General features: G+C 36.6%; 1 protein-coding gene, 10 non-coding genes and 1 pseudogene across 11 annotated transcripts in view; 6 read left to right on the top strand and 6 right to left on the bottom strand.

The window, feature by feature from the left end:
• Nucleotides 1-25,747, top strand: part of Gcn2 (eukaryotic translation initiation factor 2 alpha kinase Gcn2) — a 54,595-nt gene that overhangs the window by 5,452 nt on the left and 23,396 nt on the right. The window contains exons 8-22 of the mRNA XM_073073603.1: nt 355-474; nt 707-833; nt 5,218-5,340; nt 6,003-6,287; nt 6,672-6,775; nt 7,801-8,024; nt 9,020-9,157; nt 9,418-9,464; nt 9,840-10,072; nt 10,569-10,830; nt 11,451-11,602; nt 11,965-12,104; nt 12,572-12,751; nt 13,205-13,416; nt 14,501-14,637. Coding sequence (XP_072929704.1) covers nt 355-474; nt 707-833; nt 5,218-5,340; nt 6,003-6,287; nt 6,672-6,775; nt 7,801-8,024; nt 9,020-9,157; nt 9,418-9,464; nt 9,840-10,072; nt 10,569-10,830; nt 11,451-11,602; nt 11,965-12,104; nt 12,572-12,751; nt 13,205-13,416; nt 14,501-14,637 — 2,484 coding nt within the window. The remainder of the gene's footprint in view (nt 1-354; nt 475-706; nt 834-5,217; nt 5,341-6,002; nt 6,288-6,671; nt 6,776-7,800; nt 8,025-9,019; nt 9,158-9,417; nt 9,465-9,839; nt 10,073-10,568; nt 10,831-11,450; nt 11,603-11,964; nt 12,105-12,571; nt 12,752-13,204; nt 13,417-14,500; nt 14,638-25,747) is intronic.
• On the bottom strand, nt 15,910-16,028 carry LOC140743038 (5S ribosomal RNA). The gene has a single exon (XR_012102350.1). It is a non-coding gene; the product is annotated as a 5S ribosomal RNA (ribosomal RNA).
• LOC140743020 (5S ribosomal RNA) lies at nt 16,490-16,608 on the bottom strand. Its single transcript, XR_012102333.1, has one exon. It is a non-coding gene; the product is annotated as a 5S ribosomal RNA (ribosomal RNA).
• LOC140743015 (5S ribosomal RNA) lies at nt 17,988-18,106 on the top strand. Its single transcript, XR_012102328.1, has one exon. It is a non-coding gene; the product is annotated as a 5S ribosomal RNA (ribosomal RNA).
• Nucleotides 20,046-20,208, bottom strand: LOC140743054 (U1 spliceosomal RNA). The gene has a single exon (XR_012102362.1). It is a non-coding gene; the product is annotated as a U1 spliceosomal RNA (small nuclear RNA).
• LOC140743013 (5S ribosomal RNA) lies at nt 21,224-21,342 on the bottom strand. Its single transcript, XR_012102327.1, has one exon. It is a non-coding gene; the product is annotated as a 5S ribosomal RNA (ribosomal RNA).
• Nucleotides 21,898-22,014, top strand: LOC140743041 (uncharacterized; annotated as a pseudogene).
• On the top strand, nt 22,555-22,673 carry LOC140743018 (5S ribosomal RNA). Its single transcript, XR_012102331.1, has one exon. It is a non-coding gene; the product is annotated as a 5S ribosomal RNA (ribosomal RNA).
• LOC140743012 (5S ribosomal RNA) lies at nt 23,122-23,240 on the top strand. The gene has a single exon (XR_012102326.1). It is a non-coding gene; the product is annotated as a 5S ribosomal RNA (ribosomal RNA).
• On the top strand, nt 23,654-23,808 carry LOC140743058 (U1 spliceosomal RNA). The gene has a single exon (XR_012102365.1). It is a non-coding gene; the product is annotated as a U1 spliceosomal RNA (small nuclear RNA).
• LOC140743052 (U1 spliceosomal RNA) lies at nt 24,296-24,458 on the bottom strand. Its single transcript, XR_012102360.1, has one exon. It is a non-coding gene; the product is annotated as a U1 spliceosomal RNA (small nuclear RNA).
• On the bottom strand, nt 25,471-25,589 carry LOC140743019 (5S ribosomal RNA). The gene has a single exon (XR_012102332.1). It is a non-coding gene; the product is annotated as a 5S ribosomal RNA (ribosomal RNA).

Raw genomic sequence — 25,747 nt, 5'->3', positions numbered from 1 at the left:
CGAACCACAAAGGGTTCTACCACCTTCAAACTGTTGTTATAATTCTGCTATGATTGGTTTTTTCGAATAAATCTTCTCAGTTCTCAGGAATAGCTATCTATTTGTGACTAATATGAAATTCAGCATATGTTCTATTGAGTGTTTTTATCTAATACAGGAATACCAGACGACCATGTAGTTCACCTGATGGTAAGTGGCTACTGCCGCCAATGGATATCTGTAATCAACTCCAAATAAAATTAGATACCTACCTGAGGTCAAAGACCAATAATACCCTTGCAATGATACTTAACATCAAGAGCGCTGCGTGATTATTCGTTAATTATATAAAGAAAATGATTCATTATTTTACAGACAAACCAAAGTACAAGATGTGTACGCCGCGGCGCAAGTACTGCTCTCGATTGTCTCAAAGGAAACTAGTCAAGAGATCCCGCCGGACCTACCGAGCTCTGCTAAGGATTTCTTTTCAAGGTAGTATATTTATATCAAAATATATTCTTTATTTGAAAATATCTGTTGAACTTGAAACATTTTTTTTCAGTTTTGAAGATATTTTTTTCATAATATTAATTTAAAGTTATTATTTATTTATTTATTTAATCTATGCGAAAAGTTATTAATCTATGCGAAAAAATGCTAATTTCTTCTTTTTTTTTTCTTTAAATATATAAGCAAGTAAAGATAATTTTGACGCTCTTTTCAGGTGTCTCACGGAAGATGAGCAATGTCAGTGGTCAGCTGAACAGCTGGTCAACCACGGGTTCCTGACGGATGCTCCTTCAAAATCACCAAATAATAAGGACAAGGAAAATGGAGAAAGTGAATCTGAGGTAGCCTATTATTTATAATATAGCAGTAGCAGACGAGCATGCAGTCCACCTGATGGTAAGTGACTACTGCCGCCCATGGACTCCCATGGTCTGTAATCAACCCCAGATAGGATTAGATATTCCTGAGGTTGGCTACAGATGCGCCGCTATCCCTGAGGGCTAAGCGGGAACGCCTCGGAAAAGTATGTCTCCCTTACCACACCCTTCAAACCGGAACACAGCAGCGCCTAGCACTGCTGTTTTTAGGTAGAAATAGGTGTGGCGGTGGTACCGCCGGAGTCGAACCACAAAGGGTTCTACCACCTTCAAATTATTATTTTTTTTATTTTTCTCTCTTTCACACTACACTCTATCTATCTATCTATACATTCGTACTATACATCATTACTTCCCTGAATTTGATCCTTATAAGCAACACTATCAGATAGTGGAATAATATAGAGGGTGTATTTTTTTTTTCAAAATTAACTCGTTCGACCCGGCTAGGGAAAAATATATTTAAAAAAGTAATGATGCAGTTTTATCAAACTCGGCCTCGTACCTCCTCCATTTCTCGCTAATCCTTATAGTTTCCGACTTTTCCCTGAAGGCCTATTTGAAAAATTTACTCTGTATATCTATAACACTGAATGTACTCAAATGTCAATTTGACTGAATGCCAGGGTTTTAATATGTAAAACTATATACAAAAACTTTTTTTTGTACTTTTTGTATAGATAAAATTCTAATTCTGTAACTCAGTAAAGTCAAAAATATATTAATACTAGCAGAACCCGCGGCTTCGCCCGCGTAAAAAAAATATGATATAACAGACAAATACTCGTAACTGTAATCGTAAATTTGTACCTTTAACAATTTTAACGATAAAATAGCATTAATATTTAATTAATAAAAGCTTTTTTTCTTCACTGTGTAACTAAATTGGTCAAGCTTTCTTCAGAAACATACACTAAAATTCTAATTAGTGGACTGTAATAAAACTTTCTTTAAAATATAAGTTTCATGTAGGATACAATAATTATTATTTACTCTATTCCATAGGAACCGTCCATGTTATATGCGGCCTTACATACAGTGGTTCTTTCCAGGGTAGCTGGCTGGGCGGTTAGAGCTCCCATTCTTGCTGCCCGCAACTCCCGAAGTCCCCCTTTAGTCTCGTACGACAGGCAGGGGATACTGTAGCCCTGTTCTAGCCCAAAAATTTTAATCCAAGGTCTATGTGTCTATCACATAACCATCACTAATCCACGCATAACCACAACCATACCCCACGGCAGGACAAAATGTTGGCACGCAGTGTGTCCAAAGTAGTTGCGATGTACCTAATCAGTATACCAAAATTACGCATTATCATATATGAAATTTGCACCCGTCCACGTTGTCGTGTATTTGTCTGAATAGACGTTATCTGAAATTTTACGTTTCTAACTTCGAACCTAAAGAATTCCCGTATATATACATATAACACTTCTTTTACCTCCTTAGTAGAATTTCAAAAACATTCCTATGTACATATGTATCAATAAATACTTTATCATCAAATTTCTGAAAGCTAATTCAACACCTGCGGTCGGCAAGCCGACACCCACGGGTGGTGTATAGCCCGCGACTTTTCCTTGTGGCCCGCGGGTCTGCGCGTTACTAATAATTTACCAAGTGCAAGTCCAACCCGCACCTTGAGCATTCCGTACAACTAAAATTTTTATTTACACATTTTGTGAAAATTTCAACTGTCTACCTCTAACGGTTTAAAAGTTAGTTGGAAAAATATCGAATAGCAGTTTGTTGTATGGGGACCCCTTTTTGTTTTCAACTTTTTTATTTTTAGTATTTGTTGTTATAGCGGCCACCGTTATGCATCCTCTGTAAGAATTTCAAATGTCTATCTATTACGGTTCCAGAGATAGAGCCCTGTGACACACGGACAGACGGACAGACAGTGAAGTCTTAGTAATAGAGTTCCGTTTTTATCCTTTATGTACGGAACCCTAAAAAACCGTCGATGTGCACTTCAACACGCGTAATACATTCCCATGTTAAAAATATATGTTACGATGGCCCGTGGAATTTCACCCTACACTAAACCTCTCTGCACTGTGTTCTTTTTCCAGACACGCCAAAGGAAGTAACTTCAACAACGGTTTTTAAAGAATCTTCCTTTACTTATAGGTTTCTAAAGGTGGTAGAACCCTTTGTGGTTCGACTCCGACGGCACCACCGCCACACCTATTTCTACCTAATAACAGCAGTGTTAGGCGCTGCTGTGTTCCGTTTTTAAGGGTGTGGTAAGGGAGACAGACTTTTCCGAGGCGTTCCAACTTAGTCCTCAGGGGTAGCGGCGCATCTGTGGCTGACCTCAGGTAGGAATATCTAATCCTATCTGGGGTTGATTACAGATGTCCATGGGCGGCAGTAGCCACTTACCATCAGGTGGACTGCATGCTCGTCTTCTACTTCTATAGTATAAAAAAAATAGTACCCTAATGGTGGTTGATTGTTGAGTTGCTAAAATGCTGAAACAGATGTGTAAACAGAAAGGCATAATGCATACACCCTTCTATAGCAGTCTTAAGGGTTGATCTAAAAATCTAAAAAAAACCGTGACTCAGATGCTTCATTGAATGTAATGATAATTTTTCATAGTGGTCGCTCCCGAATTAACGGAGTTTGAAATAAAATTCCAACCCCCATTTAACGACCTTAAGGGATGATTTTCCAAAAATAATGGTATAGGTGTTTAATTATTTTCTATCGAAAACCCAAATACCGATTTTTATACAGTTTACATTAAAACTGGAGGACTTTCATACAAACTTACAACCCCTATTTTACCCTCTTGAGGGTAGATTTTCCATAAATGGTGTTAAAAAGTTCTATTATTTCTAACAGGAAAGCCAAATGCAAGTTTTTATAGTCCTTGCTTCCGAATTAACGGAGTTTGGAATAAAATTCCAACCCCCAATTAACGACCTTAAGGGATGATTTTCCAAAAAAAAATGAAATAAGTGTTTAATTATTTTCTATCGAAAACCCAAATACCGATTTTTATACAGTTTACTTCAAAACTGGTGGACTTTCATACAAACTTACAACCCCTATTTTACCCTCTTGAGGATAGATTTTCCATAAATGGTGTTAAAAAAGTTCTATTATTTCCAACAGGAAAGCCAAATGCAAGTTTTTATAGTCCTTGCTTCCGAATTAACGGACTTTGAAGTAAAATTCCAACCCCCATTTAACGAACTTAAGGGATGATTTTCCAAAAACAATGAAATAGATGATTAATTATTTTCTATCGAAACCCAGATACCGATTTTTATACAGTTTACATCAAAACTGGGGGACTCTCATACAAACTTACAACCCTTATTTAACCCAATTAAGGGTTCATTTTCTAAAGGTAGAATTATAGTTCCACTGTATCTAACCAGTGAGCCAATGGCTAACTTACATAGTGCTGGCTTTCAAATTGGTAAATTTTAAAATAAGCTGTTAACCTTTATTTTACCAACTTAAGGGTTGATTTTCCAAAAATGGTGAAATAGGTATTTAATTATTTTTAATCGAAAACTTAAATACCGATTTTGATAGCGTTTACATCAAAACTGGGGGAATTCTATACAAACTTACAACCCTTATTTAACCCACATAGGGGTTGATTTTCCAAAAACGGTAGAACTAAAGTTATTTTATATCTAACCAGCAAAGCAATGGCTAACTTTCATAGTGCTGGCTTCCAAAATGGCAAAATTTAAAATAACCTGTCAACCCCTATTTAACCACCTTTAGGGTTGATTTTGGAAAAACCCTTAGATTAGATTTTTATTACTTTAAATCAGAAAGCTAAATACCAATTTTCATCTAGTTTGCTTTAAAACTGACGGACTTTCATATTAACTTCCAACCCCCATTTAACCCCCTTAACGGTGGAATATCAAAAAATCCGTTCTTAGTGCGCATCTACATTATACAATGAAGCTATATTTCATAAAAAATTTTGGTCAAGTTTCAGAGTTTTAAAAGCGATAGATTGGAAGATAATTTTTTTTTTAATTTTCAACGCCCCCGCACTCCCCTCTGGGGGTGGAATATCATAAAATTAGTTTTTAGTAAATTCAAACATGCCAAAAAGAATATCCTGACTAAGTTTCATACCTATAAGAGCTGTAGTTTTAAAATGTGAATTTTTTTTTAATTAACACCCCCGCAACCCCTCTTGGGGGTGGAATTTCGTAAAATCCGTTCTTAGCTGACCTCTACTCGGTGAAAAGAATATTCCTACCAAATTTCAAGTCTTTAGCTCTAATGGTTCCAGAGATATCGTGATGAGTGACTATATACGTGGTAATCTCTTATATATATATATAGATTCTTATATTTCCAGGATGAAGACGGCACGAAAAGGATACATACAATTAGCACATTAGCGAATGGTCATTCTCGGCTTAATATTGAATTTGAGGTTCTTGCTTGGCTTGGCAAGGGCGCGTTTGGCGATGTCCTGAAGGTACAGATAGACGCTTCCATTTAATTTTATTATATAGATAAGGATAGGTTATTATACCATCGCCTTTATTAATTGGCATCTATGCCATATGAGGCACAACTTTGTTCAAGTATAGTTATGTATGTATGATAAATTTAAAAAATATACTGTAGTTCTATAGATATACCTGATCACTTGATCAGCGATTAATTAAAATTAAGATGTTTCACTATCTCGATTTTAGTTGATCGCTACTCTTTCCCGTCCCTTGGATGTAGTAGTAGTAGGGTTCAGATTTTAAATACGGAGTTACATAGCCTAGTGCGGTAACTATTGCAAAACTAGAAAGGACACAAGATAAAGATGTGTCCAGCGGTGGACTTCTGAAAGCTGAAAGATAAATGGGACACTCATATACTTTACTACCTGTGCCCCGTGGTTTCACCCGCGTTGAAAAGAAATCTAACAATATCCTTGTGAATTTTCGATATTCTGTTATTCTAATGTATAAACTATATTATTGGAAAGTTTCATCATAATCCGATTAGCTGTTTTGCTACAAGAACACGCAAACATCCATCCATCCTCACAAACTTTCAGCTTTATAATATCAGTAGGAGTTATTTTATAAATCTCAATTATATTCTCCAAGAAACATACATGTATCGTGTAGGTGTCCACAGGTCCAGAACAAGCTAGACGGCGGCTTTTACGCAATAAAACATGTTAAACTGAACCCAAAAAGCGTAGAACTTAACAAGAAGATCACCAGAGAAGTTAAACTTCTCTCTCGACTCAACCACGAGAATGTAGTAAGATACTACAACGCCTGGATCGAGACGATAACGGAGACAGAAGTAGAAGATTCGAGCGTGGTAGAAGAATCCAGTGAAATAAAGAGCCCGGCTAAGAAGAAAACTGTGGATAGTTTGGTGGATGTTGTCGCTAAGTTGGGGCAGGAAGTTAAGGTGAGTGAATATTTTATAAGTAGATACTAAAATGACTGAATAAAGAAGAATTAGATTGTAGTGTGGTCGAAGAATCAAGGGATGTTAAGAGTGCAGATTTTTTTTCATGTATTTTGAAGTTTTGATTTTGTTTCTGAAAATTTATATGTTTTTACCCGACAGCAGAGAGTAAGGTTTTTGAGCGTACGTATTTGTCATTCTTTGGCACGCCCTGCAGACCAAAAGGCTTGACTGATTTTATCATATGAGGTGTCGTTGGATTCGTCTAAATAGTGGAAGTATAATAGGCTATATTTTTAAACGTCGAGTTTTTTATATAATTCTCTAATTTGATGTATTCAATAAATCATCATTTAAAAATATATATTTATCTGTAACTTCCAGGTGAATTGGTCGATGTCAGACGGACCAGTACAAATTCGGGATGAGTCTTCTGAAAGCGAAGAGGAGAGCGACGATGAACCGGATTCTTGGTTCAATATCATGAAGTGAGTTTTTTTTACTTTACCCCTGCAAAGGGGACGCATGTATCCGCGCGTGTGCGATACGGCAACGATGCATAAGTACCGAATCACCCACTTAACAGTGGGATGATGTATTTTATTATATTTTTTCATTATTTTATAATGTTTTAAATAACATTTTTATTATCAATAAATATCAAGGATATATATCAATTCGGAGGGTATTTACCAAGCGAGAATCGGCCCGGGCAAAGAGGGGATCCTCGAGACCCGAAATTCCATGCCTACCGCCCTTATATTAATATTGCCTTAGCATATGAGAAACCCATAAGGTATGACGTCCTATTTCGATCGGTGTGCGATATTGGCGTAACTATAGCTTTGTTAAAGGGGTCTGAAAGTCGTGGGATAATCACTCGCCGTATGCCAAGAAGGTCAACAAAGAAAATAAAGTCTTTAATGTTATAATGCAACTTAATTACATCATAACAACCTGTCAATTTCTCATAAACATTAATATTTTGGTTAAAACATGGTTGACTTAACTGTTATTCAAAGAACAAAATACAACACACAACGCTCAAAGGTTCTTAACGACAATTTACGTTGCGCTACCTTTGTTTTTTTATAATATAGGAGTAACATACGAGCATGCAGTCCACCTGATAGTAAGTCGCTACTGCCGCCCATGGATATCCGTAATCAACCCCAGATAGGATTAGATATTCCAACGTGAAGTCGGCCACATATGCGCCGCTATCCCTGAGGACTAAGCTGGAACGCCTCTTGATAAGTATGTCTCCCTTACGACACTGGTATGAAGTAGAAATATCATTCTTCGGCTACCTATAGCCGAAGAATGATATTTTTTAAAATGGAGTTTACTGTGATTTTTATATATTTTATATGGATTTTCTTGCGCCTTTTCTTCTTCATGGGAAACACCTTGATTTTCGAAGCGGCTGTAGATTGTTGACATTAAAATGGAGTTTTATATGAATCACTATGTATTTTGAAAGGTGAAATTAAAACTAATTTCAATTTTACAGGCCAGAAGACGACACGAGTAGCGGCATAGAATTCGAAGTGGACTCGAATAAATCACAATCTATACCAACCGAAGATATATCAGAGGCACCCAGGAGCCAGTTGAAACAAGTACTGTACATACAGATGGAGTTCTGTGAGAAGAACACGTTACGACAAGCGATCGATAATGGCTTGTATCAAGAGCATTTCAGGGCTTGGAGGCTGTTTAGGGAGATATTGGAAGGTACGTTGATATTTCTATGATTTAATGATAATAATAATAAAAGTGCTTTAACGGGGAAGGAACACATCGTGAGAAAATCTGCATGCCCAAGAGTTAAAAAAAATCTCAAGATTTGTGTGTGCCAAGGAACGAAACCGGAGTCCTCGAAGCATCTTGCCCCGTCGGGCTCTACCCTTATGTGTATAAAACTCGCCCATAGATTAGTAAAAATTACTCACTCCTAACAAGAAAATGTACCCAGTTTTGAGAATTGAAATAGTTGCGTAAAAAAGTTTTGCCACATCTCCGTGCTAAAATATCCCAAAAATATTTGAAATAATTATTTATTTATTATGTAAATTACACAGTATTAGTTATTTATTCGTAAATTTTCTCTAAAAATGTTTTTATTTGTCAAGAATTCCAAGAAAAGAACTTACTAATAAGCCGTTTGTGGCTTCATTCAATTCCAAGGCAGCGAAGTATCTTTACTAATCTATGAACTTGCCAAACCATCAAATGTGCACGTCTGTATGCGGCCATGCATACCGCCGCCTTTCCTGGGGTCGCTTACAGGGCGGTTCGTGCGCTCGAACTTTTACCACCCTCGACCCCAGAAGTCCCCTTTTAGTCGCCTCTTACGACAGGCAGGGGATTCCGTAGCCCTATTCTGGTCCCTGAACTACACGACAATCTGCATTTGGCTCGCGCGATAGTTAACCTAACATAACCCGACTCAGTACGAGGAAAGGGACTCATGTAGAGCAATGGGACTCTAATGGATTGACAACGACGATATGGTGAAGTGGCTTTCGCAATGAATGGCTTTTGGCATCAACCCTGATATTTAAAGTTATTGTGCAACTGCATGGAACGACAGGAAAAAAAACGACTTGTAGTACTTTTTTTACATTTTGTAGCACTTTAGGACGTTTTTGAGGGTAGAACATTTCTTTATATTTAACCCTATTAATACCAATTTGAACCCTAACGAACACTTTCCTTTACTCTTCTAGGTCTAGCACATGTACATCAAAAGGGCATGATCCACAGAGACTTGAAACCAGTGAACATATTCTTGGACTCCAACGACCATGTCAAGATCGGAGACTTCGGCTTGGCGACGAAGGTTTTTACGGGATTGCCGATAGATGGTATGTATTTTTCACTACAGAGGGCAGCACTAAGAAATTTTAATATTTTATTGGAAATAAATATAATAATACAAAGTTCAGTAGGTATCACTGTATCTGCATGATAACGTGTTGTGAGAATCTATATTATGGTATTTATATTTGAAACTTTTGAATGTGGAATACTTTGTTATAAGTATTAAATCATAGTACAATAAACTTACAATAAGACAGTTGCTTTGAAATCACGGATAGTCATATCGATATTATTATTTTTTCAGATAAGCCTAAAAGTGCGGAAGAAGCTGATGGATTGTTGACTGGGAAGGTAAGTTAGTTTTAATTTGTATAGTGCGGGTTGGTGTACATTAAAAAAAGGAATATAAGATGAGTTACGTGACCAGATTTTATGCGACTCTCCGAGCTTCTTCGTCGTCAGATAATAGGAATACGCCAAGTAATAAACATACATTTTTTGGCCGAACATATGGCGCAAACTAAAAGTCAGCGCATTGACGCAGTTTATCTGCTGGTAGCAAAAGTTGTTTGTCCCTTTCCGGGTTGTTGCAATACATAATATATATTTTTATTGTCCTTTTAATGCATGTTTTTTTATTTATTATGTTTTCTTGTTTGTAATTTAATTGTTAAATCGGAATAAAGATTTTCTTTCCTTTTTTTTCTTATATTTTATGTTTTCCAGGTGGGCACAGCACTATACGTAGCGCCGGAGCTCCAACAGTCTAACACCAAAGTGATATACAACCAGAAAGTGGACATATATTCCCTTGGTATCATTTTGTTTGAAATGTTCCATGCGCCCTTTGAAACTGGTACGGAAAGGTATACGGTGTTGACGAACCTTAGGGACGAGAACATTATCATGCCTAAGGATTTTGTTAGAGGCGATAATTCGAAGCAGATTCATGTTATAAGGTATTTTTGTTCGATTAATTAGATCTTTTAAGGGTGTTACATAGATGATTCGCATATTGTTAGAGCTAGCTACTTGTTTTTTGGCTGTTCAATGTTAAAAGGTGTCATAAATTAAGAACTCAGTAACATATAGACGTGTAATCTTATGATGGTAAGTGGTTCATCTCTAGTATGAGTATCTTTAATCAACGCCATATAATATTGGAACTAGTCAAGGGATATTGCCTATATTCTATATTGGTAAGAAATGAAACATTTGCTGCTGTGTTCTGGTTTGAAGGGTGGGTGGTAAGGGAGACATACTTTTCCGAGGCGTTCCAGCTTTGTTCTCAGCCGAACTTAGGTAGTAATATCTAATCCTATCTAGGATTGATTACAGATGTTCATGGACGGCAGTAGCCACTTACCATCAGGTGGACTGCATGCTCGCCTGCTACTCCTATATTATAAAAAAAGTCAAGTATAGTATCTTACACCAATATCCAACTGTTTCCAGGTGGCTCCTAGACCACGACGCGAGCCTTCGCCCCACTAGCGCGGAGCTAGTCGCCAGCGAGCATGTTCCCCGCGCTGTCCCCGAGGGTGCACTATCTGGTCTACTGTCCCACACACTGGCCGAGCGTGGTTCTCGTGGCTATCAGAGACTTGTAGCCGCTTGTCTTGACCAGAAGCTCTCTGCTGCTGAGGAGTTCACGTACCACAGCGGTTTGAAGGCCAAACCGGAGTCCATTGCTGCGGTCCAGGATTGTGTTGTCAAGGTTGGTCTAGCTAATGCGGTAGAAGTGGGCTAACCGGGTACTGCTGCAGTTTGTTTTGAGCAGATGCTGTACACCGCTCAGGAGTTCCCTTTCTTCAGCGTTGGTTCGAGACCATCACATCGATATGTGATTTTATAGTCAAATTGGAATTATTTTCATAGGTTCTTGAATTTTAGATCTCAGAATTTTACGTAACGTGCAGAGAACACACAGGAGAGTACATAAATATCCTTAGAGGCAAAATTGGAAATTTATCACTTGGATGTCTTACTGACCGGAGATTCAGCTTAGAATATTCGGCGTAACAACCAGGTATTATGGACACTACCATTCGAGTCAAAGTATGTATAACAGAATCAGGATGCAAACTTCAGCCCCAGCAGCTCGTGACAAGCATATTTTACGCGCCAAATATATACTATAACTTTTATGATTTTTTACCAAAATTGAGACAACATTAAAAATAGTTTATCATAAGCCCTGTAACATTTCGGAGTGAAAGTCCCTATCGTTGTAAAAGTCCTGTCGCAATTAGTTACACCCATCCATAACCAAGAGAATGTTGTCCTATTTTACTACTAAAAGTGGTACTTTAATAAATCCTTTATCTCGTTTTCCAGGTGTTCAGAAGTCACGGTGCTACGGAGTTTTCTCCGCCGCTGCTAACTCCTAGGTCATCTCGCTGGGACCAGTGCCCTAATGCAGTTAAAGTGATGACGTCATCGGGTTCCGTGTGCCATCTACCACACGATCTTAGGTTGCCATTCGCTAGGTAAGAAAATATTGTGTTTTTTAATGGAAACTGTGGTGGAAATCGATTTTAACCATGGTAGAACTTCGTGGTTTATTCTGGAGGCACCATCATTACATTTGCTTTATAAAAGTGTTAGTGTTGTTGCGTTCTGATTTAAAGGCTGTTAGAGATGGAGGAAGATTTAATGGCTACCCGATATCCATGGATGCTATTGCGACTGACCGTCAGGTGGACCACACTAAGCATACAATAACACATAAATATGTCTAATTCAGTCTTTTCGGCTTTTTTCCTTTTTGGAAAAACCTTGTAATACAATAGAATTGGATCTACCATTACAATTTAATTGTATTACAAGGTTTTTCCTTTCATAATTTCAGACATACAGCATATTCAGGAACAAGGTATATGCGTCGGTACGTAGTCGACAAAGTGTACAGAGAAACTGAGAGAACAGTTAAAGGGTTTCATCCGCGGGAAATGATTGAGTGCGCCTTCGACATCGTAACGCCGAAGTCAGGTATTGTAAAAAAGATAAAAGCCTTTCTATTCGCTTTAGTTTTATATAAAAGTATTTCCTGAGATGAATAAAATGAGCCCAAACACAATAGGAGTACCGTTAATATTTGAGGAGTTCCTTTAGACACTGCGTATTTCATATGTTTCAGCTATTTATAAATCGCTAAGCCACAGGCAGGTACCATATTTTACCAACGTTTTAAATTTATCTCAAAATTATTGTAAAAGGGGTACCTACAATTCTCGCTGAGACTTGTGTATTTTTTCATCCCACTGTGAAGTGTTATAATTTTTTTTCTCATTATTTGGCATTCACTCCACCTCAAACGGTTTGACGGAAATTAACATATGAGGTACTGTTAAAATTGGGGGCCTAACATGGCTAAATTTTTAAGCAGTCGGTTTTTTGTTTTAATAATAATTCTCCAATTCATACAATTTATGTATATATTTTGTCACTAATTCCAGATACCCTGTGGCCTGATGCAGAACTGCTGGTGGTGGCCAGTAGAGCGGCGGCGGAATGTTCCTTAAAAGTCACAATACAACTCAACCATACGGATCTACTGAGGACGTTGCTCATATCCTGTGGGGTACCACTGGATAAACACGCCCTTATATATCCTGTTTTGGTTGATGTTAGCTTGGGTAAAGCCATTATTTCTTAAAAGTAGAAGTCACGCTGTGCAAAGTATTTTTATACGGCCAGGAAAGATTATACTTAGCTCTCTTACCTCAGGAAATGGTTAGTTTTGGTGGTTTCTTGGTACTTCTCATTGTAGACAAAATTAAATAAAAACAAAAAAACAAAGTAAGAAACATGCATTTCATGACATACCTAAGGTATTAGCTATAATACAACATTACGGACATTAAGTTAATTAGGCCTCACTATTAAATATCAAAACTCTTGGAAATTTATTTCCCAACCTACTTCACTTACGCCCATTTTCAATAATCACTATCTATTGTTTTGCCTACCAAAGATTGGCGTTTGACAATTGATACAACTAGATATCAAATTTCGATCTTTGGTAGGTAAACATTGGATAGATTCATTATTAATAACAAGAACTAATATTGTAAATTTGCATTTTCCAGGTCGCATAACCAGTCTTCAGCTACAAACGCACTTGACAACGTTGTGCGTGAGCGACAGCGACATGGCCGCGCTGCTGCGGCTGATGGAGGCGCGGCTGAGCGTGGCGGCGGCGCGCGAGCTGGCGGCGCAGGCGCGGGGCGGCGCGCGCCTGCTGGCCGCCGCGGACCAGCTGCGCACCGTGCACGATGACGCGCGCGCGCTTGGCTGCGACGTGAGTAGTTGTTCCTTCTCTCTCAAGCAGCAGCTGTGACGTGAATGCTCGTCTCTTCTCTCTTTTTCATAGCTGCTCGCCGCTGGGGACCAGCTGCGCGCCCTGCACGATGACGCGCGCGCACTGGGCTGCGACGTGAGTGTTCTACTCTTCTGTCTCTCTTAGGCTGTCTCTTCTCTCTCTCTCTCTATCTCTCTCTCTCTCTCTCTCGCAGCTTCTTGTCGTCGTTATCCAGGCACGCGCTGTGCAATCTAACACGCGTGCATTTAGACGTGACATAAATATCGATTCCGTCTCTTACTCTCTCTCTATTTCTTTCTCTTTCTCGCTCTCTCTCTCTCTCTCTCAAAGAGAAACCTTTCATAGCTTCTCGTCGCCGCGGAGCAGCTGCGCGGCGTGCATGACGACGCGCGCGCGCTACGCTGCGACGTGAGCTGTCTCTTCCCTCTCTCACTCTCGCAGCTTCTTATCGTCATTAATCAGGCACGCACCGTGCGCGATGACGCGCGCACCCTGGGCTGCGACGTAAGCTGTCTATTCTCTCTCTCTCTCTCTCATAGCTGCTCGGCTCTGCGGACTCACTACGCACTCACTGTGCACGGTAAGTCGCGGGCGCTTGGCTATGACGTAAGTAGTTCTTTCTTAAGCCCGCTCCACATTCTCGCGGAAATCTCGCGAGAACGCGAGAAAAGCACGAGAAACGAGAATGTGGAGCCGATACGAATAGGGTTTTTCTCTAGTTCTTGCGAGAATGTGGAGCGGGCCTTACTGTTTCATTGTTTATCTGTCTCGCAGCTGCTACTGTACAGTTCGTGCACTTGGATGTGACGTAAGTTACTTCGTATTGATGCGGTCTCTGATTCTCTCTCACCTCTCAATAGGTAGTGGATCTCTTTCTCTCTACACAATTAAAATTAAAGACATTACAAACAGTCAGTCTTGACTAACAATTTATAACTTAGTTTTTTTTTAAAAAATAAAAATCATGCTAAAAGAAAATAGCATTAAGAAATTTTAGGCCGGAACTTCAAATTCATATGTTCATAGTGCGAAGCTCATTTAGTATTTATTTCACATATTCCAGTGTCCAATAACAGTGGCGCCGTTCCTGGCGTACAACGCAACGCAGCACAGCGGCGTGTTCTGGCAGATGTCGGTGGTGAGGACGGACCAGCGTGCCGCCAAACACCGGTCAAGGGACCTCATCGCGGCTGGTGGCAGGTTAGTGGGACGTATACTTACAGTTTTGGATGGATATTGCCAGCAATGTTGAATAATAGATTTAAATAATTATATTAAAGACTAAAAACCACCCTATCGCACTAGGAAAATAGTTAATCCTGATTCCTGACGATCCTGATGAGGTGAATGGGATAAAATTATTTAAAACGTGTATTGTTATCGGTTGTTGATAATTGTTCAAAATTTTAAATTAATCGGACCATTCAAAGTGGGTAAAAGTCGAGTTCAGAGATTCCGTTACATACATACATACAAATACATACATACATACACATACATACATACAGCTCAAGCTAATAAAAGCGCGGTAAAAACGTTATTATTGGACGGATAATGTTAGATTTATATTCAATGGCATATTAGTAAAACTTTAAAAATACTGAATGTCATGTATCTTACACAATATGAGACTACGGAGGGGATTGTAATGAGTAAGAGTCTCACATAACTCGTATTTTCCTATAAAAAGATTGAGTCTCATTAGAAGATTACCCTCGAGAAACAAAAAAAATAGGTATCTTATACCACATTCACATGTAATTCGTGTTTTTCTACTAATTTATGTTTTATTCTTAAGTTAGAATAACTGCGCTATGTATCCGTTTGTTTCCCAAATAAATAAATCCACACATTTGGCAAACCTCAATGAACATCTCTAATTTAAACGTGTGGATAGAGGGACAGCCTCGTATGGGTACCAAATTGTACCAAAACAATTTAGCCATACGTTTGTAAAGGCTTGTAGATTGCGGCAAGTGCTGAGCGCGCGGATACGTCATTAAAAATAAATTTACTTGTAAAACTTTTGAAACTTTTGTGACGCTGACTTAAGTGATTCAAGATCGGGTGATTTCAAAAACAGGAAAGAGAAAAACAACATCCATATGACAGATATAAGAAACAAAAAACGACGGATTTTCAAACAGAAAATGAAAATGACTTTAAAAGTTTGTAATTACAAACTTTTATGTATTACTTTATGTGTATGAACGTTTTTGTATTATTTTATCTGTATATCCTAAAGGAAGCCATTGGTATAAAATGAGCGCCTCGGCAGGCGCATTTCAAAGATCATTTTAATTATAAATAAATCAGGAATGTTGAAAGGATTAAAGAACCCTGAAAAGGAAATGTTACTTATATTGAGAAGAATAATGGATCAAACAGTATTGAGAATGAGAAAAAAACTAATAAAGAAAGAAGTCCCCCCCCTAAAAAATAATAATATAAAAATGGGGAAAATAACAAAAAAGCCAACGACACGCGGTGTTCCCAGGCGGTCACCCATCCAAGTACTGACCGCGCCCGATGTTGCTTAACTTCGGTGATCGGACGAGAACCGGTGTATTCAACGTAGTATGGACGTTGGCGAGAGAGATGGTGAAATTTCTGAATCGTTGAAAACTATATGCATTAACATATTTTTGTTTAAAGTTACTTATTTTATAGCTTTCATTCTTCTATAATTAATAACAATCGAAGCCATTATTACAACAACTTTACTTTTTTTAGATTTTATTCATAGACCGGTACAATAGTCTTAAATAGTACTTACATTTGCTACATCGGCCATATTAATTTATTAACAAAATTAGACGAGTCATTTTCTTACTGTAAAAATATAATTTTAATGAAGTAGTTAAATATTCTATTCTACGTCTATTGTATTCATAAGTAAATATTGAATTATTAAAGAAAAATATATAAAAATATAGAGCAAAGAAAAAACGTAAAAAAATCAATAAGCCTAAATACATAAATGAGGAAATCTTTAAAAATAAGGCCAGATAAGAAAAGAAGCATAGAAAGATTTTATGAAAAGTAAGCAAAAGGCCAACGACACGTGGTGTTCCCAGGCGGTCACCCATCCAAGTACTGACCGCGCCCGATGTTGCTTAACTTCGGTGATCGGACGAGAACCGGTGTATTCAACGTGGTATGGACGTTGGCAACGATGCATTTAAAAAATACATAGATATTTTTGGTATAAATATGACGTAACAAGGTATTATACTAATTTTCATGAATTCTGCAGTAGATTACATATTATAGTTTATTAGGTTAATTAATACAAGATATAAATATTAAACTCAGAATATCATCAACATTCATTTGAACGAAAACATCAACATAGTTATTGTAAAGAATATACAAAATACTTTGAAAACAAGCTTTATAGTATTGACATTTGTTTTCCGTATTCTTCCCAGTTACTCCTTTCGATTTATCATGTCATGGAGGTGGATAAAAAGTAATTGACCCGATTTTACTGCTAGTTAACTACTTTAAAATTTACTTGCTAGACTTGACACTCGGCTATATCACACATACGATATAACAGAGCATGTTGAATAAAAAGTAGAAATAAGATCAACACTCACTTTGGAAAATAGTGTTATAAATTGAAATGTCAAGAAAAAAAATTCTTTTTATAGTTTTATACCCAATACCTAAACACCCACTTATTATTTATTTATTTATAGTTATTATTTGTAAAAAAAGATAATTTATCGAATAACAATAAATAAGTTTTGAATAGTAAGTGCGTATAACAATGATAACGAATGTTAATTGATTTTGAAAGGGTAAATAGTACTACTTAATTGAGACAGGAAGCTATTACTTATTAATATTAATTAATTACTTATTCTCATCGGTCGTTTTAAAGAAAATTTGAATATCAGTTTAAGGTGCATTTATGATTATAATTTTTAATAACAAAGAGTTTAATATTACAGTAGTAGATAGATGATCGAACAATTGATCGCCTCAAAATAAAATTAGAATCAAATTTTAGTTATTAAAATAATAATTCAATTTAGAGTAAAAAGTGTGGGGTGCTTGATATTTTAAATGTTACAATCATTCTATTGGCAATTATCTATGAGAGAATAGTTATGAACCGCAGTAAAATGCACCCCACGCTTTTTTGAATTGAAATTATTGAATTGAATTATTATTTTAATGACAGTAACAAATATGATATTTGGTGGAAATGTGTGTGTAGTTGTGTACTACATATATCAATGTACCGTATAAGAATGCAGTACCACCTGGTAGCGTAGATGAGAACGAATTAAGCAATGTGTAGCTGTATACAACGCCATCTATTGAGTAATTTTAGCATTAAAAACTTGTCTATATTTGAGAAAATTAAATTTAAATGCAATTGATAAAAAAGATGATAAAAATAAACCCGTTTTTATTCTACTATGGTTACAAACCCTTTCGAGTACATAGGCTCCCTTTACCCTTTAGAGTTACTTTGTTCGTAATAAAAAATTTACCATTTCGGTATCTTTGTGTACGTAGGTTTCGAGCTCACTGTTGCCAACGTCCATACCACGTTGAATACACCGGTTCTCGTCCGATCACCGAAGTTAAGCAACATCGGGCGCGGTCAGTACTTGGATGGGTGACCGCCTGGGAACACCGCGTGTCGTTGGCCTTTTGTTATTTTTGACATATTTGATTCATTTATTTTTATTGCATATTTTAATTTTATCTTGTGGATATAATCTTTGTCTCCTAAACTAGCTACTAGGTCCTACAAAACACCTTGTGGAACTTAATTTCAATGTTAAGTTAATTTTACTTGATTTGCTTTGGATATTATGATATTTATAACAGTAATACTTTAAGATGAAAAAGGAACACGGCCGTAATTATTTATTCAAATCAAATCAAATCATTTTTTTTATTCAAAATAGGTTCTTTACAAAGCACTTTTTGAATGTCAATATACAACTACCACCACTTCACAAGGTGTTTCGTAATGGAGAAGAAGCGGCGAAAGAAACTCCATAACACACATCTTTTAAAAAAAAATGTTTTTTACAATGTTAAACTTAAGCTATTGGTACATGTGGAGCTGGAACTACTTCAGACCACACCGTTTTGTCAGTCAAATAATCACTTAGTTTATAGTATGCTTTTTCAGATAGCGTTTGTTTAACGACATGTTTGAACTTTTTTCTGTGAGATTCAAAATGTGGTCAGGTATTTTATTGTAGTAGCGAATACAGTTACCTATGAAAGATCTAGCCACCTTGCATAATCTATGTTTAGGAATTGCTAATTTATTTCTATTTCTAGTATTAAAGTTATGGTGGTTACTATTTTTTTCAAACATATCAGTGTGTTTTCTTATATACATAATATGTTCATAGATGTGTTGATTATGTACCGTCAATATGTTAAGTGGGAAATAGTTCTCTCAGAGACTCACCACGTCGCAGACTATATATTGACCTTATTGCTCTTTTTTGAACAGTAAATATAGAGTTTATGTTAGCAGCACTACCACACAGCAGAATGCCATAAGACATAATGCTGTGAAAGTAACTGAAATAGACAAGCCTGGCAGTGGGGATGTCTGTTAACTGTCTAATTCTTCTTGCTGCAAAAGCTGCAGCACTAAGTCTGCTGGACAAAGCAGAGATGTGAGGACCCCACTGGAGTTTAGAATCAATGGTTATCCCCAAGAAAACATTTTCATTGACAGATTGCAAAGTCTCACCATTTAGAGTGAAATTCATCCCCGTACTCCTTACATATGGTAGCATAAATTTAATACATTTAGTTTTATTAGAATTTAGGAGTAGGTTATATTATCATTCAACGCCCTCATCAAACGACATAACACTCTGAATGACTTTGATCATAGATTAAAATCACCTTAGTTGGCGATCAGTTATCACTATGGACCTTGAAGCATGGTGTCAGTACAGCGTGAAAGTGTGCAGATAAACCGGCGTTATGTCGCTAGGTAACGTTGGTTCTCATTTTCGTATCTGTTAATTCGCTGCAAGATGGCAGTATAAAAGTCGCCTCTGAATCACGCTGTTGAGATGTCGTCCTGGCTCGTCCATACTTACTTAACTCGGACGCGTAATTTTTGATAAGTTCTTTGTAAAAGTTATTTACGGTAAAATATAATAATATTCGTAAACATCAGATATTTGTCGATGTACGTACTCTGTGAAAATTCCAAGTGCCTATCTATTACGGTTCAAGAGACAGAGCCCTGTAACAGACGGATAGACAGCGGAAGTATAATAAATCCCATTTTACTCTACTATGGTTACAGAACCCCACAATATTGATCATTTGGATTTTAGAATAGGACAATTAAGAAAATTAAGCATTTTATTGTAATGCAAAAACAATACTACTGCATTACAAAAACTCTACTGCTTAAAAATAGAGCCTCATTACCCTTTGGTGTAGAGTGTCTGCAAAGTAATTTGTACCATTTGCTTAATTTTTATCGCCATGCTCAGTTGTTTTACTGGAACTAGATAAGTTTACCCAAATTATTCTATCAATTTATTGAAGAAATGAAGATTATTATATTTATCCAGCTTCTTATCTCAACAGTTCTTAGAAAGGGGACAGCGCGTACGCAGTCCCCACTATCAAAAATTACGCGTCCGAGTTATCCACATTAGGGATAATCGCAGGGGTCAACCCAACCGGAGTGCAATGGGAAGGCCTCGCCCTGGGGGAACCGCCTTCATGATCACGGTGTCCCCTACGCCAGGTAAGTATGAGTTCTTCAGCGCAATACCGGGTACTTATAGTTCCTTGAACAACATGTTGTTAGCGTGATTCAGATTTCGTGACGTCATTTTTACATCGCCATCTAGTGGCAAATATTTTTATCCGTTACTCGTTTATACTAGCAGAAGTAGCGCCATCTAACTTTTAGTTCTGGTTTTATCGTGACCTGAACTGCGCTAGCTAGCTACTGTTTGTCCCACAGATCTTTATCCTGGTCTGTGCTTTGTTTAGTTTACGTTAGCAGCATGGAAGAATAAATATTAATTTCAGTAATCATATACTGCCAGGGAGGAAACTCTTAAGTATAATTCCAGATTGGTTGCCGCTATCATATTACAAAGTAATGAATTTAAGCAAAAACTAAGAAAGAAACAAATATGATTTATTTGTTAGAGACATGAAGTTGGAACTAATATGTAAATAACAAAATAAATCACATAAAATGTTAGAATGCGAAACCTTACCAAAAAGCTAAATATGTATGTGATTAATAAGAATAATAAGAAGAATGGATCAAACAATATAACTTTAAGTAGCTAATAACATTGTCCAAAAAACTAACCAAAAAATTCCCCGACCTCCATGTAAAAGTTGTTATAATACGTAAATTACAAAATAAATCCGAAAAATACGTTCAAATGCAAAAAATTCGATTGATTGCAATTGATTGATTGATGCAATTCTATTTATGGATCACTACAGCACAGTAAATGCTAAAATAGAAATAAATAACACTATTAATAAAAAATAATATAGTGACAACCCTATTGCTTCAATGAAGTGTAGGTATTTATTTTATAAACTAGGCTTAGTTTCCATACTGGTCCATATTTATACTGTAGTTATACCCATTGCATCCTTCTAATTTAGCCATAGGTTTTTAGTGAATCGTGAACAATTTTAATTATAGAAACGAAAAAAAGCAATATTATGTAAAAAAAAACATAAGAAAAAGAAATCACAAAGTAAATGTAGATAAAAAGTAGTAGTGGAAAAAGCAAAAGGCCAACGACACGCGGTGTTCCCAGGCGGTCACCCATCCAAGTACTGACCGCGCCCGATGTTGCTTAACTTCGGTGATCGGACGAGAACCGGTGTATTCAACGTGGTATGGACGTTGGCAACAGTGAGCGCGAAAACTGCATACATAACGATACCGAAATAGTAAGCTTTATTACGAACAAATTTCACTCTAAAGGGTAAAGGGAGCAACTACCTACTCGAATGGCTTTATTTCTATCACCATTGTTTTATCAATTGCACTTAATTTTTTTTTTTCCAAATATAGACAGAAGTTCTTAATGCTGAAATTACTCAATAGATGGCATTGTGTACAGCTACACATTGCTAAGTTGGTTCTCATCTATTCCACCAGGTGGTACTGCATCCTTAAACGGTACACTAACATTTTTATTACTTTGTTTTTTTTTTTTCACAATTCCTTTTTTAATAATATCTTACTTTATTTTAAATGCTTTCTTTATACATTTTGCTTTCTTTTCTACAATCTTCATTCTTAAATTTCATATATAATTACATTAAATATTATTTTTTGGTTATGAATGCTAGAATATAAACTGCAATGAAATTATGCATTTTATTGTAATGCATTTAATTTATTTTCTTGCAAAAGCCGAATTAATGACTAAAGGATTTTTATATTTCATAGCATTTGTCGCCAACGTCCACACCACGTTGAATACATCGGTTCTCGTCCGATCACCGAAGTTAAGCAACATCGGGCGGGCTGTACTTGGATGGGTGACCGCCTGGGAACACCGCGTGTCGTTGGCCTTTTGCTTTTTCCACTACTACTTTTTATCTACATTTACTTTGTGATTTCTTTTTCTTATGCTTGTGTTCTATAATAGTGCCTATTTTCATTACTATAATTTAAAAAAATCACGTTTCACTGTAAACCTGTGGCTAAAGTAGAAGGATGTAATGAATCGCATAATATAGTAGCAGTAGTTATAAAAGTAGGTATGACTTTGACTAAAGCCTTAATTGCATTCAAAAAGTATTACTCTTTGCAAATTTATATTGGCGACTTAGAATCAAAAGAAAAAGTACTGTAGAAAAACTAGAAATATACTAATCAATGTCAAGATATTAATAATATACTTAAATCTTGAATTACGATTATTCATTGTCTTTTTTGTTTACTTTTTGAAACATTTGGTTTAAATATTTCTTTTTACTATTATATATTTTATGTTGAAATATTTTTAATAGTTCTTTTTATAGACAATTTAAGAAAATGACTATATCAAATTCTAATGACGTCACGTGCTGCACATGGCTATACGATGCGTATATTTAAAAATGCCAGTCGCCAACGTCCATACCACGTTGAATACACCGGTTCTCGTCCGATCACCGAAGTTAAGCAACATCGGGCGCGGTCAGTACTTGGATGGGTGACCGCCTGGGAACACCGCGTGTCGTTGGCTTTTTGCTTACTTTTCATAAAATCTTTCTATGCTTCTTCACTTATCTAGCTTATTTTTAAAGATTTACTCATTCATGTGGCTTATTGATTTTTGTACGATTTTTCTTTGCTCTACATTTTTATTATATTTCATTAAACATCCAATATTCACTTATGAATAGGCGTAGAATAGAATATTTACTTACTTCATTAAAAATATATTTTTACAGTAAGAAAATTACTCCTCTAAAGGAGTTAATAAATTAATATGGCCGATGTAGCAAATGTAAGTACTATTTAGACTATTGTACCGGTCTATGAATAAAATCTAAAAAAAATAAATTTGTTGTAATAATGGCTTCGATTGTTATTAATTATAGAAGAATGAAAGCTATAAAATAAGTAACTTTAATCAAAAATATTTTAAAGCATATAGTTTTCAACGATTCAGAAATTTCACCATCATTCTCGCCAACGTCCATACCACGTTGAATACACCGGTTCTCGTCCGATCACCGAAGTTAAGCAACATCGGGCGCGGTCAGTACTTGGATGGGTGACCGCCTGGGAACACCGCGTGTCGTTGGCCTTTTGCTTTTTTTTGACACATTTGATTCATTTATTTCTTTTTACTACTAATTATATGTCTATTACATTGAAATATTTTTAGTTTGCAATTGTCATAGGCCCAATTATGACGTAAATGTCAAGGGGGTTTGGTGCAAACCTAAATCCTCATTTGTGGAGTCGCAACTGTTGTCCCACGACACCACAAATGAGGATATAGGTTTACATAAACTTGAATTTCGCTTTACACAATCCCCTTTTGATATTCAAAAAGTAAAATGGCGTCTTTCACTTGTGCGCGCCAAGGACCAATAATTATAACATTTCAATGGAGTAGTCGCTAGGTGGCGCTTGTTCTTAGTATCGTATCTGTTTATTATCTGCTAGATAGCAGCATAAAAGTCTCCTCTGCATCACGCTGTTGAGATGTCGTCTATACTTACCTGGCGTAGGGGACACCGTGATCAGGAAGGCGGTTCCCCCAGGGCGAGGCCTTCCCTTTGCACTCTGGTTGCGTTGACCCTTGTGATTATCCCTAATGAGGATAACTCGGTCGCGTAATTTTTGATAGTAGGTTCGCGCTGTCCCTTTGTAAAAGTTCTTCACGGTAAATGATATCATCAGATTCAGATTTTGCCGTTGTATTTACTCTGTAAACATTTTAAGACAAGTGTCCATCTATTACGGTTCAAAAGATAGAGCCCTGTGACACACGGATAGACAGCGAAGGTTTAATAATAGGAATTCGTTTTTACACTATGGATATGGAACCCCTAAAATGGATCATTTGGATTTTAGAATAGGACTAATAAGAAAATTATGCATTTTATTGTAATGCAAAAACAATATTATGGCATTACAAACTACTGCTTAAAAATAGAGCTTAGTCTCATTACCCTTTGGTGAAGAATGAAGTAATTTGTATCATTTGCTTAATTTTTATCGCCATGTTCAGTTGTTTTACTGGAACTGGGTTAAGTTTACCCAAATTGTTGGTCGTTAGTAGGAATTAGGAAATATAATCAATTGAAGAAATGAAGACTGTATATCTTCGAGTTTAACTCAACAGTTCTTAGAAAGGGGACAGCGCGTACGCAGTCCCCACTATCAAAAATTACGCGTCCGAGTTATCCACATTAGGGATAATCGCAGGGGTCAACCCAACCGGAGTGCAATGGGAAGGCCTCGCCCTGGGGGAACCGCCTTCATGATCACGGTGTCCCCTACGCCAGGTAAGTATGAGTTCATCAGCGCAAAACCGGGTACTTATAGTTCCTTGAACAACATGTTGTTAGCGTGATTCAGATTTCGTGACGTCATTTTTATATCGCCATCTAGTGGCAAATATCTTTATCCGTTACTCGTTTATACTAGCAGAAGTAGCGCCATCTAACTTCTAGTTCTGGTTTTTATTGTGACCTGAACTGCGCTAGCTAGCTACTGTTTGTTCCACAGATCGTTATCCTGGTCTGTGCTTTGTTTAGTTTACGTTAGCAGCATGGAAGAATAAATATTAATTTCAGTAATCATATACTGCCAGGGAGGAAACTCTTAAGTATAATTCCAGATTGGTTGCCGCTATCATATTACAAAGTAATGAGATTAAGCAAAAACTAAGAAAGAAACAAATATGATTTATTGGTTAGAGACATGAAGTTGGAAATAATATGTAAATAACAAAATAAATCACATAAAATGTTAGAATGCGAAACCTTACCAAAAAAGCCAAATATGTATGTGATTAATAAGAATAATAAGAAGAATGGAACAAACAATATAACTTTAAGTAGCTAATAACATTGTCCAAAAAACTAACCAAAAAATTCCCCCACCTCCATGTAAAAGTTGTTATAATACGTAAATTATAAAATAAATCCGAAAAATACGTTCAAATGCGAAAAATTCGATTGGTTGCAATTGATTGATTGATGCAATTCGATTTATTGATCATTACAGCACAGTTAATGCTAAAATAGAAATAAATAACACTATTATTAAAAAATAATATAGTGACAACCCTATTGCTTCGATAAAGTGTAGGTATTTATTTTATAAACTAGGCTTAGTTTCCATACTGGTCCATATTTGTACAGTGGTTATACCCATTTTAATTTAGCCATAGGTTTTTAGTAAAACGTGAAAATTTTAAATATAGAAATGAAAAAATGCAATATTATTATGTAAAAAAAAAACATAAGAAAAAGAAATCACAAAGTAAATGTAGATAAAAAGTAGTAGTGGAAAAAGCAAAAGGCCAACGACACGCGGTGTTCCCAGGCGGTCACCCATCCAAGTACTGACCGCGCCCGATGTTGCTTAACTTCGGTGATCAGACGAGAACCGGTGTATTCAACGTGGTATGGACGTTGGCAACAGTGGGCGCGAAAGCGGCATACACAACGATACCGAAACAGTAAGCTTTATGACGAACAAATTAATTCTAAAGGGTAAAGGGAGCAACTATGCATTCGAACGGGTTTAGTTCTACCGCCATTTTATCAAATGCATTTAAATTTGATTTTTCCAAAT

The sequence above is a fragment of the Epargyreus clarus genome, unplaced genomic scaffold (genome assembly GCF_041222505.1).
Source record: "Epargyreus clarus isolate Ecla_fem2 unplaced genomic scaffold, WU_Ecla_fem_2.2 ptg000006l, whole genome shotgun sequence".
Lineage (NCBI taxonomy): Eukaryota > Metazoa > Arthropoda > Insecta > Lepidoptera > Hesperiidae > Epargyreus > Epargyreus clarus.
This window is presented reverse-complemented; position numbering and strand designations above follow the sequence as displayed.